Source organism: Canis aureus, chromosome 18 (assembly GCF_053574225.1).
Source record: "Canis aureus isolate CA01 chromosome 18, VMU_Caureus_v.1.0, whole genome shotgun sequence".
In the NCBI taxonomy this organism is placed as follows: Eukaryota; Metazoa; Chordata; class Mammalia; order Carnivora; family Canidae; genus Canis; species Canis aureus.
In genome coordinates this window covers 59151214-59165065 of record NC_135628.1, presented here as the reverse complement: position 1 = coordinate 59165065, position 13852 = coordinate 59151214, and the positions used below count along the sequence as shown (strand labels likewise).

Sequence of the window (13852 nt, the reverse complement as noted above, 5' to 3'; positions counted from 1 at the left end):
TGAAGAGGAATGCCTGAGTGGCTTAGCAGTTGAGCATCTGCCTTCAGCTCAGGATGTGAACCCAGAGTCCCACATTGGGTTTCCTGCAAGGAGCCTGCTTCTCCCCTTGCCTATATCTCTGCCTCTCTCACTCTTAAAGATTTTTTATTTATTTATTCATGAGAGAAACAGAGAAAGAGAGAGAGAGAGAGAGAGAGAGAGAGAGATACAGAGGCACAGGCAGAGGGAGAAGCAGGCTCCATGCAGGAAGCCCGAGGTGGGACTCCATCCCGGGTCTTCAGGATCACACCCTGGGCTGAAAGCAGCGTTAAACCTATGAGACACCCGGGATGCCCATGACTTTGGTCTTGTAATTTGCAATGACATGAATGGAACTAGAAGGTATTATGCTAAAGGAAGTAGGTCAGTCAGAGAAAGACAAATACCATATGATTTCACTCACACGTGGAATGTAAGAAACAAAATAGATGAATTTAAAGGAAAGGAAGGAAAAATAAAATAAGATAAAAAACATCGCTGGTTTTATCAAGAGGCAAAGACATAAGAGATGCTTAACTCTAGGAAACAAACTGAGGGTTGATGAGGGAGGATGAAGGGGTAATTGAGTGATGGACATTAAGAAGGGCATTTGATGTAATGAGCACTAAATGTTGTACACAACTGATGAATCACTAAATTCTACCACTGAAACTAATAATACAGTATATGTTGACTAAATTGAATTTAAACAAAAAAATTTAAAAATTTAAAGGAGTTTGTGACCACTAAACCATCCCTGAAAGAAATATCTAAGGTGATACTTAATTGCAAAGAAGACACAAACCAGGAAAGGATCAGAAAAAATCTCCAGAAACAATGACAATACATATATTAAATGGAAATAAATGCACATCTATCCATAATTACTTTGAATGTGAATGGACTAAATACTCCAGTAAAAAGCCATACTGGGTGGCTCAGCAGTTGATTCAGAATGTAAAAAACAAAACAAAACAAAAACAAAAACAAAAAGCAAGATCCATCAATATGCTGCTTACAAGATACCCATTATACATTAGGACACATGCATATTGAAAAGTAGGACATGGAATATTTATTATGCAAATAGATGTCAAAAGAAAGCTGGTATAGCAACAGTTATATCAAACAAAATAGAATTCAGGACTAAGATTGTAAAGGAGAAGAGAAGGGCATTATATAATCATAAAAGGGACAATCCATCAATAGTATCTAACAATTGTAAATATACAGTGAACCAGGAAGCACCCAAAATATAAACCAATAACAAATAAAAATGAACTCTTTCATAATAACACAATAATAGTAGGGGAATTTAACACCCACCCATCTTACACCAATGGACAGATCATTTAAACTGGGAAAAAAAAAGGCTTTGAATGACACACTGGACCAGATGGACCTAACAGATATTCAGAATATTCCATCCTAAAAGAGTGGAATGCACATTATTTTCAAGTGCACATGGAACATTCTCTAAAATAGATCACATACTAGGTCATAAATCAGTCCTCAATAAATACAAAACGACTTAAATCATACAATGTGTCTATTCCGACCACTGCACTATTAAACTAGATTTCAACCAAAAAAAATTTGGAGCAATCACAAATAAATGGAAGTTAAACATGCTACTAAAACATTGAATGGGCCAGTGAGGAAATCAAAGAAGAAATAAAAATTACATGGAAACAAATGAAAATGAAAATACAACAGCCCAAACACTTTAGCATGCAGTAAAATCAGTCCTAAGAGGGAAGTGTATAGCAATACAGGTCTTCTCCAAGAAGGAAGAAAAACCCAAATAAACAACCTAATCTTATACCTAAAGGAGCAGGAAAAAGAATACCATATGAAATTTAAAGCCAGGAGAATTAAGGAAATGATAAAGATGAGAACAGAAATAAATGATAGGAACTAAACAAAACAAAGCAAAACAAAGAATAGAACATATTACTGAAACCAGGACATTCATCTTTCAAAAAATTTGAAAAATTGCTAAGTGTCCAACCAAACTTATCAGAAAGAAGAATGAGCCAAATAAATAAAATCACAAAAGAGAGAAGAGAAACAACAAACACCAAGACTTATCATACTAATGGATATCAAAAGAAAGCTAGTTTAGCAATATGCATATCAGAAAAACTAGATTTTTAGCCAAAGAATGTAATAAGAGGTGATGAATAATACTATATCATAATAAAAGGGTCTATTTAACAAGAAGATTTAAAAATTATAACTATTCATCCTCCTAAAATGGGAGCAACCAATTATATAAACCAATTGATGAGAAAATTAAGGAAACACACTTTAACACCCCACCATTGCAATGGACAACCCTTCCAAGCAGAATATCAAAAAGGAAACAAGGGCTTTGAATGACACACTGGACCAGATGGACTTCACAGATTTATTCAGAGCTTTCCATCCTAAAGCAATAGAATACACATTCTTCTCAACTGCACATGGAACATTCTTCACAATAGATCACATACTGAGTCACAAATCAGGTCTCAACCAGTACCAAAAGACTGAGATTATGTCATTCATATTTTCATTCCTCAATATTTTGAAACTTGAACTCAGTCACAAGAGGAAATTTGAAAAGGACACAAATACACACAGGTTAAAGAGCATCCTACTAAAGAATGAATAGGCAATCCAAGAAATTACAGAAGAATTTAAAAATACATGGAAAAAATGAAAATGAAAATATAACAGTTCAGAAAGTTTGGGATGCCTAAAAGTAGTCCTAAGAGGGAACTATATAGCAATAGGCCTATAGGCCTTTCTTAAGAAACAAGAAAACTCTGAAATACACAGATGAAGTTTACACATAAAGGAACTGGAAAAAGAATAGTAAATAAAGCCTAAATCCAATAGGAGAAAAGAAATAATAAAGAATTAGAGCAGAAATCAATGGAATAGAAATTAAAAACAACAATAGAACAGATCAACAAAGCTAGGAGCTGCTTCTTTCAAAGACTTAATACGATCAATAAACCCTAGCTGGCCTTATCAAAAAGAAAAAAGACCAAAATAAATAAAGTCATAAATGAAAGAGGAGTGATCATAACCAATACTGAAGAAATACAATTATAAAAGAATGTTTTGAGCAATTATATACCAAATACTTAAGCAATTTGGAAGAGATTGATGCATTCCTAGAAACTTGTAAACTACCAAAACTGAAACAAAAAGAAATAGAAAACTTGAACAGACCATAACCAGCAAGGAAATTGAAGCAGTAATCACAATCTTCCAGCAAACCACAGCCAAGGGCCAGATGGGCTACGAGTGGAATTCTACCTAACATTTAAGAAGAATTAATACCTATACTTCTGAAGCTGTCTCAAAAAAATGATAATGGATCAAAAAAAGCACCCTTTCTTGATAAAAACTCTCTGCAGTGTAGGGACAGAGGGAAATCTCAGTGTCAAATATGCCATGTACAAAAAACACACAAGGAATATCATCCTCAATGGAAAAAAACTGTGAGCTTTTCTGCTAAGGTCAGGAACATGACAGGGATATGCACTCTCACCACTGTTGTTCAACATACTACTGGATGTCCTAGCCTCAGCAATCAGGCAACAAAAATAAATAAAAGGCATCTAAATGAGAAAAGAAGAAGTCAAATTTTCACTCCTTGCAGATGACATGATACTGTATGTTGAAAATCCAAAAAACTCTTCCCCAAAATTGTCCCAACTCATACAGGAATTCAGCAGTGACAGGATATAAAATAGAGCCATGGAAGTCTTTTCCATTTCTATGAGACAGAAGACAGAGAAATCAAGAAATCAACCCCATTTACAATTTAACCAAAATCTGTGAAATACCTAGGAATAAACCTAACCAAAGAGGTAATATATCTGCACTCTGAAAACTATAAAACACTTACAAAAGAAATTGAGGAAAAACATTCCACACTCATGGATTGGAAGAACAAATATTCATAAAATGTCTATGCTGCCCAAAGCAATATACACATTCAATGCAATCCTATCAAAGTACCATCAAGATCATTCACAGAGCTGGAACAAACAATCCTAAAATTTGTATGGGACCAGAAAAGTTGCCAAATAGCATAGAGGGAGAAAAACAATGAGAGACTCTTAACTCCGAGCAACAAACTGAAGGCTGCTGGGGGTGAGATACTTAGAGAGATGGGTACTTGGGTGATGAGCATTAAGGAGGGTGCATGATGTGATGAGCACTGAGTGTTATATGCAACTAGTGAATTATTGAACACTACATCTGAAACTATTGATATACTATATGTTGGCTAATTGAACTTAAATTAAAAAAACACAACAATTTCTATAAGGAACTTGTCAAACTCAACACCCAAAAAAAACAAAGAATCCAGTCAAGATATGGGCAGAATACATGAACAGACATTTCTCCAAAGTAGACATAAAGATGATCATCAGACACATGGAAAAATACTCAACATCACTTATCATCAGGGAAATACAAATCAAAACCACAATGAGATATCACCTCACACGTTTCAGAATAGCTACAATTAAAATTACAAGAAATAAAAGGTGTTGGCCAGGATGTGGAGAAAGGGGAACCCTCCTGTACTGTGAGTGGGGATGCAAACTGGTGCAGCCACTCTGGAAAAAGTATGTAGGTCCCTTAAAAAGTTAAAAATAGAGATACCCTATGATCCAGCAATTGCACAGCTAGATATTTACCCAAAGGATACAAAAATACAAATTTAAAGATTCATATGCCCCGCAGTGTTTGTAGCAGCATTATCAACAATAGCCAAACTTTAGAAAGAGCCCATATGTCTATGACTGAAGAATGGATAAAGATATGAATATATATATGATATAGATATTCTGTATGATATGTTAATATAAAAATATGAATAAATATATATATTTCAAAGAGAATGAAGTCTTGTTATTTGCAAGGACATGGATGGAGCTAGAGTGTGTTATAAGTGAAATAAGTTAGAGAAAGACAAATGCCATAAGATTTCACTTATATGTGGAATTTAAAAACAAATAGAAGTTCATATGGAAGGGGAAAAATAGGACAGAGGGCAACAAACCTTAAGGGACACTTAAAGATAGGAAACAATCTAAAGGCTGTTTTATGGAGGCTGGTGGGGAATGGGCTAGATGGATGGTGGTTATTAGAGGGCATTTGTTATGACGAGCGCTGTGTGTTGTATGTAAATGATTAATCACTGAATTCTACTCTTGAAATCAATTTTGCCATGTATATTAACTAACTAGAATTTAAGTTTAAAATTTGAAACTAAAAATAGAATAAAATACGTGGTCTTTAACATAATCAATGAAAACATTGATTACACAATAAAAATTAGAATTTTATTTTATTTTTGTAATTAAGAAATTACAAAAATTTCTGAAAGAAATTAAGAAAGACATAGTGAAATAAAACATCCTTTTCATGGATTGCTAGACTTATTCTTAAGATGGTGATACCAACCAAAGTAATCTGCAAATTCAATGCTATCTCTATCAAAATGTTAATGCATTTTTTAGAAATAGGAGGCCCACTCTAAAATTCTCATGAAATCTCAAGTGATCCCACATAGACTAAACAATATCAAAAAGGAACAAATCAGGAAAACCCACACTTCCTGATTTCAAACTTACTACATAGCTACTTCAATAAATAACAGTTTGATACTGACATAAAATCAGGTACATAAGCCAATAGAATGGAATGGAAAGCCTAGAAATAAACTCTTATATATTTAGTAAAATTATTTTTCAAGGAATCAAAGATCATTAAATGGGGAAAAGAAAATATTTTCAACAAATGTTGTTGGGAAAACTGACCTGGCCATCCACAAGGAAAATAATGAGGTTGGAACCTTAGGTAATATCATATGTCATAAATAATGCAAAATTAAGAAAAAATAGATAAAAACATAGGTAAAAAGACTTTGGATTTGATCATGTTTCTTGAAAATAACACCATAGACACAGACAACAAAAGAAAACTAGAAAAATTGGATTAAAAATATGTGCATTAATAGTGAATAACAGAGTAAATGACAACCCACAGAATTGGATAAAACATTCTCAAGTCACATACCTGATTAAGAGACTAATGTCCAGAATTTACATGTGAATGTTAAAATACAAAACAGAAACAAACAACATGATTTTTAAAAATAAGCAAGGACTTGCATGAATATTTCCCAAAGATATGTAAAAGGACAAGAGCACCTTAAAAGATGCTCAACCTCATGGTCATTGGGAAAAACACACTAAAATTAAATTAGAACCATAACCCCAAATACATTAGGATAGCTACTATCAATGACACAAAAATAACAGGTGTTGATGAGGATGTGGAGAAATTGGAACCCTGTGCACCATTGATGGAAATGCAAAATGGTACAGTTGTTGTGGAAAAGCATTCCCCAAAAATTAAACAGGGAATTACAATATGATACTACATTCCACTTTTAGCTAAATCCCATAAAATATTGAAAGCAGATTCTTGAAGATATATTTGCATACTTACATGTACTTACATGTATAGCAGCATTATATATAATAGCTAAAACATGCATACAAGTGTCCTTCTATAGACAAATGGATAAGCAGAATGTTGTGTATACATACAATGGAATATTAGCTTCAAAATGCAGGAATTCCTGTAATATGATGAAGCATGGATGAACTTGGACAACATAATGGTAAGTGAAATGAGCTAGTCATAAAAATACAAATTCTGTATGATTTTGCTTATGATATATATATATATGATTATACTTGTATATATATATATATATAATCAACATAAAAGAAAATGGAAAAATTAAATGCACATTAAAGTAGTACCAGTTGCAAGTTAATGATAGAAGAAAGTAAAATCAAAACACTCATGAAGGGCAGCCCCGGTAGCTCGGTGGTTTAGCACCACCTTCAGCCCAGGGCCGATCCTGGAGACCCGGGACCAATCCCACATCGGGCTCCTTGCATGGAGCCTGCTTCTCCCTCTGCCTGTGTCTCTGCCTCTCTTTCTCCTTCTCTGTGTGTCTGTCATGAATAAATAAATAAAATCTTAAAAAAAAAAAACACTCATGGAGAGTGATGGGGAAAAAGGTATGAAGGAAAACAATCTCAATTTTAATCTCCACAATGGTAACTTCAGATTCCATATCTGAAAGATGAAAAAAATAAAAGAATATTTCACCAATTTTGGTAGATAAAAGAATATATATATATATGTATATATATATGTGTATATATATATACAACATACATACACATATAACATATAAAAATGCATTTTGTAAAATGGGAAGACTACAAAAATTAACATATTTCACAGAAAATAACAATGGAGAGATTTGAGATTATTTTAAATATTGGTTAAGATTTTAATGCATACTACATTTAATAATAAAAGGATATTTCCTTTAAAGGCATGAGAAGAAAACCAGAATAGTGAAACTAAAATATTGATTAGCTTTTTTAGCTGTTTTAGCTGCATGCTTCTTAAAGTCTCAAGGGGATTTATCAACAGACATACCTTATCCTTGCCTCTAAGAGGCATATTAAAACTAGGAAATGATGTCATTTTTCTGCCTCTCTTATAAACTTTACATGGCCACAGTTCATTTGTCCATCTGATGAACCTTACCATATCATCTGATGGTGGATTCAACCAGACAAGTAGATGAAATTGGAGGAACAAAAGGGTAACTATTGTTCTTGACTTGTTCTGCTTCTGACCATGTTATTAGTTCTTGACAGTATTTCTGCAATTATTTTGCCTATCATCTACTTTTTTTTTAGAATCACAAAATGAAGATATTTATTTTGTTCTTTTACATATGACACTGTTAAAACATTTCTACTACAGCGATACTGCTCTCCAGGAGCTTACAATCTAAAACGGTCAACATTAATTGTAGACTCAGTGATTAAGGCATTATATCAAATGCAGACTTTGTATCTTTAGATGTATCTTCAGAAAGAAGCAGCTGTAGAGAGCAGGATCAAAATTAAATGACATGAACATGTAACCCCTATCCCCTCCCCTTGCAGCTCCTTAAAAGAAACCCCTTGTGGCTAGAGCCCAAGCCCAAAGCCTCACAGTCTGAAACAGAATTTCAGACAGCCATACCATAGAAGTAGTGAAGAAACTGAAACTTCTAATTCTCTGGTGGACACAGAGGGTTCTCTATTTGTTGGCAACAAGGGGCTGAGTGTTCCTCCAACAGGGACAACCCCTAGATTCTGTAATTCTGTGGATGGTACTAGTAGGCAGCCCTTTACTCAGCTTTACAGTAATTGCATCAAGACAGTTTCTCTTCTAGCAATGTTCTATGAAGGACTCAAGATAGTCCAAGAGAGCCTGTTCAAGTCACAAGTCAGCATCCACTATAATTCCATGCCCGTCCCAGCACCAAATGGAACCTTCCTCATGGAGACACACAAAACTGTTGGGCAACAGATGCTGATCTTTCCTCACCTCTTGGAGATGGTGCTGCATATCATCCAGGTGGTCATCAGCTACTTCCTCACACTCATCTTTATGACCTACAATGGGTACCTCTGCATTGCCATAGCAGCTGGGGCTGGCACAGGATACTTCTTGTTCAGCTGGAAGAAAGCAGTGGTGGTGGTCATCTACTTTTATTGAGAAAAGAAATGTACTATTCCTTTTGAAATTATTTATATAATGCACACTTACTCTAACATATTTGAAAATGGAATCTCAATTGCCAATTACTGATGAAATAATATAATGAAAAAAAAGAAATAATATAATGAATATTATTTCTATACAATTGAATAATGTGTATTTGTAAGGCTGTGATTTTGCATAAGACAAGGAACTATATTTAACTTGAGGAAGATTATTTAGGGTAGTTAGAACACTGAAACAAATATCTTAATCATACTTATGTTTCTTTGTTTAAACTTACAATCTGTGACCTAAAATCAAAATTGTAAACTATTGAGAGAGGACAATACCCCAATATAAGGCAGAGTTAGAGAATGTTGGTCCCACTCCTGCTGAGGTAGAGCTCATCCTCAGGTTAGTTTGTTATATTAGCAATTACCATAAGAACTTGAATTTCTTTAATCTGTAAAAGGAAAAAATACATCATACTCTCTGTGATGCAGCATTCAACGTTTGCTTTAATGCTTCAAATACAGATTCAATATTATTCTGTCATCACTGTTAATGATTTTCCAAGTTAAACATGCACAAAGCTGTTTGCATTCATCTCATGCAATTGGATAGAGAAAGGCAAGAATAAACATGGAGGCTGTATGTCTCCCCATATGGTACTGACAGCATCCTCTTGTCTGTCAGGTGTCTTGGTCAGGCTATTCAGTGTGGTTTGATCATAGTCATCCTTATTCATCAAAATGCATCAGTGATTTGCGGAGCCCTCTCAAGCACCCTCATCTCCCTGCATCCTCTCAGCAAAGAACTTCAAGGTCATAATATCTTACTCACCATGCTGGTCCTTGCTTTGCTCTGATCACAAATATAGACTAGGTCAGTGGGTGCTTTTTTCACTCCAATGGACTGTTCTTAAAAGATACACAGAGCTGAGCTTTCATCTGCCAATAACGGTAGGATTTAATAGAAAGATTATTAATTGTTGCATTGTGTTCTAGACTTATTAGATATTTTTAAGGCTTCAGAATCATTTGCAATGTTGCCCACAGTTTCAGGACCCCAGAACATGTGATTGTAATAAGTTAAGTATTATAATTAGGCTTTGAATTAACACAAAAGTATAAAATGCATTTGAAACTTGAAAATTCTCCTTGAAATATTCTTGCATTGTAAGGACTTGTAAGATTTTCCCAGAAAGGGGATCTAATCCTCTTTTCCTTTTTTCAAGGGCTCTTTAAATGTAACATTTACTATGTCAGAAATTTTAGAAAGTTACAAAGGTTTAAATCTCCGTTTTTAAATTGTAGTTCAAATCACATTTATATACATTTGTTCCAGAGTAGGTAACTGTTACTTCTTTAAGTGTAACCAATTTAATTTAACTTTATTTATTTTCAGAGTCTAATGGAAACTCAGCCTCTCAGCAGCAAGATACAGGACTCAACAGTGAGTTTCAGTCAGGGACATCTCAGTGATGTGTAATTTTTCTTTATACATTTTAGTTTCCATGAAAAATTAATTTCTATGTGCATAAAGCAGATGATATTTGGGCAAATAATGAAAACCTTGTCTGCTGAATAGCAGTGACCATCTAATTCCAGGTTTCTCCTTCACACTTCACACTTATTATTACAAGAGTAATTGCAACTTGGAGAGGTATGTGCTGGATAGAAACAAGATGAGATTCTCCAGAGAGATCTGAACCAGAGTTAAAATAATAAATATTTATATTTATGTTTCTACTTATTTATGCATGCATCACATATTTATCAATATTTTATTTATTAATTATATATTTTATTTATTATATATGTTTATTCATGTAAAATTAGCATATATACACACATAAATCTGTATTTACAAGTGTTCAGACCTTCAGAGATTATCAAATTCAAATGCTTAAATATATAGATAGATACTGAAACTGGAAAACTGAGGTATCTCACATAGTAAGACAATAGTGATAGCCATCTCTTACATAGATTCTACAAAAAATAATACTGTAAGTATTAACTCTTTAAACTAACACTATGTGTTTATTCTTCTCTAACTGGTAATGTTCAAAGCACTTTCATTATTTTATATTACTTAATCATAACCACACCTGTTGTCAAAATTATTATTTTATCTTGCTTTTATGTATAGTGGACAGTGGAATAGTGGGTAGAGGAAAATCTAGATCTATAACTGTGGTTAGCTGAGAGTCTGAGATCCCTACCCCATGCCACTCAGGTTTCTAAAGGGTCAGTCATGTGTGAGAACTCTGACATATCCTGTGGAATGTATGGCTCACTCCACACAGTTTAGCCTCACTGGGTAGTCCTATTCTATGGGAATGGGAGGAATTTAAAAAAAATGGTATAGACTTTCTGCAAATTGTGTTTGTTACTTTTTAAATCCCTCTTACATAAAATATACATTCTATAATTTTGTAGGATTCCATTTGGGTTCTAAAAGCAGAGAGAGAAATTAGATTTGTATGACAAAATCCCTAAACATGGAGTTTTATTTATCTTTTCTTTCAATAATTCACTTTTTGTGTTTAAGTTATCATCTTTGCAAATTCCCAATATATGTTGATAAATGCCAATATCATATCACCTGATCTGCAGCCTGAGTTACCAAATATATTTACTCAAAGTACTTAATTCTTCATTTCCTACTAAATTCTAAACATTAGGTAATTAATCATCCCCATGTCTACACTCCATGAAACTTTCTCTGATTAGCACAATGAGTTTGGGATAAACAAACACATACTCACATACACAGTCTCAGTAAATATATATTTATTTGTTTCAGATGGAAGAATCCCATGACTGACCATTAATCCCAAAGCTCTTCTCAGTGGTATAAGTGAAACCTTATGAAAAACATGAACTGGATGGCCAATTACACTGGAGAGTCTGATTTCATCCTGGTGGGAATCTTCAGTCAATCAAATCACCCAGCTCTCCTGTGTGTGGTCATTTTTGTAGTTTTCTTGATGGCTTTAACTGGGAATGCTGTCCTGATTCTTCTGATACATTTTGATGCTCACCTCCACACTCCTATGTACTTTTTCATCAGCCAGTTGTCTCTCATGGATGTAATGTACATTTCTATCACTGTGCCCAAGATGCTCATAGACCAGATCATGGGTATAAGTAATATATCAGCCCCTGAGTGTGGAATGCAAATGTTTCTCTATGTGACACTAGCGGGTTCAGAATGTTTTCTTCTAGCCACCATGGCCTATGATCGCTATATGGCCATCTGCCATCCTCTTCATTACCCTGTCCTCATGAACCACAGATTGTGTCTTCTACTGGCATCTGGCTGCTGGTTTCTGGGATCTGTGGATGGATTTATGCTCACGCCCATCACTATGACGTTCCCTTTCTGCAGATCCCGGGAGATCCATCATTTCTTCTGTGAAGTCCCTGCTGTAATGAAGCTCTCCTGCTCAGATACCTCCCTTTATGAGACAGTCATGTACCTGTGCTGTGTCCTCATGCTCCTCATCCCTGTGACAGTCATTTCAAGCTCCTATTATTTCATCCTCCTCACCATCCACAGGATGAATTTAGCAGAGGGTCAGAAGAAGGCCTTTGCCACTTGTTCTTCCCATATGACTGTGGTCATTCTCTTCTATGGGGCTGCTGTCTATACCTACATGCTCCCCACCTCCTATCACACCTCTGAGAAGGACATGATTGTATCTGTCTTTTATACCATCCTCACTCCTGGATTAAATCCTTTAATCTACAGTCTCAGGAATAAGAATGTCATGGGAGCACTGAAGAAAATGTTGAATGTGGGACCTGTTTTTCAAGAAACTATAAAATAGAAACTTTTTATATTAATTATTTCATTCTTTTTTTCCAAACATTATAACTCCAGAATCTTTTGCCAGTGATATTTCTTAAACTTTCATCTCATAATGCCTCATATAATTTGCATACCTCTTTTAGGAATTGCTTCTGTGTACTACAAAGCTCTTTGATTAGATACCATTTCCCCATTTAAAATGAATTTTACTATCATATTGTCCTGACATTACACTTACTGACATTGATTATTACATATTCTGTAGGAGAATATACATACTTATAGAAAATACATTATGAGAATATGGAGTGGTAAAGGTTATGAGGTGGTATTAAATTGTTCTTATTTTTTAAAGTTATCTTTGATAAGATATAAAGAGAGAAACAGAGAGATTTATGGAATTTTGAATCAATTTGAGAGAGAAATAAAGATTGACAGAAATTATGAAGCAAATGAGCAAAATGTTAACAGTAGACAGAGAGTATATAGGTGTTCTTTGTACTTTCTTATTTCTACTACATTTATATAAATCTGACATTAACTTCAAATAAAGAGTCAAAATATCTTTCTCCCCCAACTTTTACAAATTTTGAATTATCTGTTTGGTGGTTGTGTAAGTAACACTATCCTAAAAAACACACACTTTGGCTTTCCATCCCTAAGGTGATCCAATTATTAAATCATATTTATTGGAGCCTATCTTGTTCTACATGATCCATTCCTAAAGACATATAGTGGAAGGTAATAGTCATCACCATGTGGTAAATTTAGAATCCAGAATTGCATAGGGGACTGTGGGGAAAATGGTAATGCAGAGCAGAATGAAGACTTAGGGAAGGTTCTTTGCATGAGGTAACATCTGAGTTGGGTTTAACTACGTAATTTACTAAACAAATAGGGCACCAAATAGTCTATCCTTCATTTATTCAATAAATATTTTATGATATATTATAATAAAGATATTAGCTAAGGACTGTTAAAATATAAATAATATTTGGATGCTATTTTGAATAAATTTGAATAGTTGTAGTTGTATATTTCAATAAGTGGTAAAAAGTATGATATGCTTTGATGTTGATTTGGAAAGGCCGCAGCTCATATGAACACATCAATTATGCTGAGATATGTGAGTGCATTCAAGCCAAGAGGACTGAAAGAAGACCTTGGAGCTCATTTTTAAATGGTGACTAGATGTTACCCTCAGATAAGTACTGAAGTCTGAGTTGAAGGAATTTTCTCAGGGACAAGATGTCTTATACGAGGCACAACATGAGCAGAGGAGATGGTTGACCAAATGGGAACAGTACATATTCCAATGGAACCTCCTTGTTATCCTCACTTTAGATACTAATTTCTTGCCTTTCCTTAACGAGGC

The 13852-nt window shown here is 34.3% G+C and overlaps 1 protein-coding gene across 5 annotated transcripts; it reads left to right on the top strand.

The window, feature by feature from the left end:
• The first annotated feature begins 8380 nt into the window (after window positions 1-8380).
• Window positions 8381-12799, top strand: LOC144289147 (olfactory receptor 2T29-like). Of its 5 annotated transcripts, none has more exons than XM_077857414.1 (3): window positions 8381-8683; window positions 10066-10113; window positions 11470-12799. In XM_077857414.1, the coding sequence occupies exon 3, from the start codon at window positions 11534-11536 to the stop codon at window positions 12494-12496; it is 963 nt and encodes a 320-aa protein (XP_077713540.1). In that variant the 5' UTR covers window positions 8381-8683; window positions 10066-10113; window positions 11470-11533; the 3' UTR covers window positions 12497-12799. The 5 variants fall into 5 exon arrangements, with proteins under 5 accessions (XP_077713540.1, XP_077713542.1, XP_077713543.1 ...); XM_077857416.1 differs by lacking the exon at window positions 8381-8683 and adding an exon at window positions 8704-9072; XM_077857417.1 differs by lacking the exon at window positions 8381-8683 and adding an exon at window positions 9224-9543.
• The last annotated feature ends 1053 nt before the right edge of the window (window positions 12800-13852 follow it).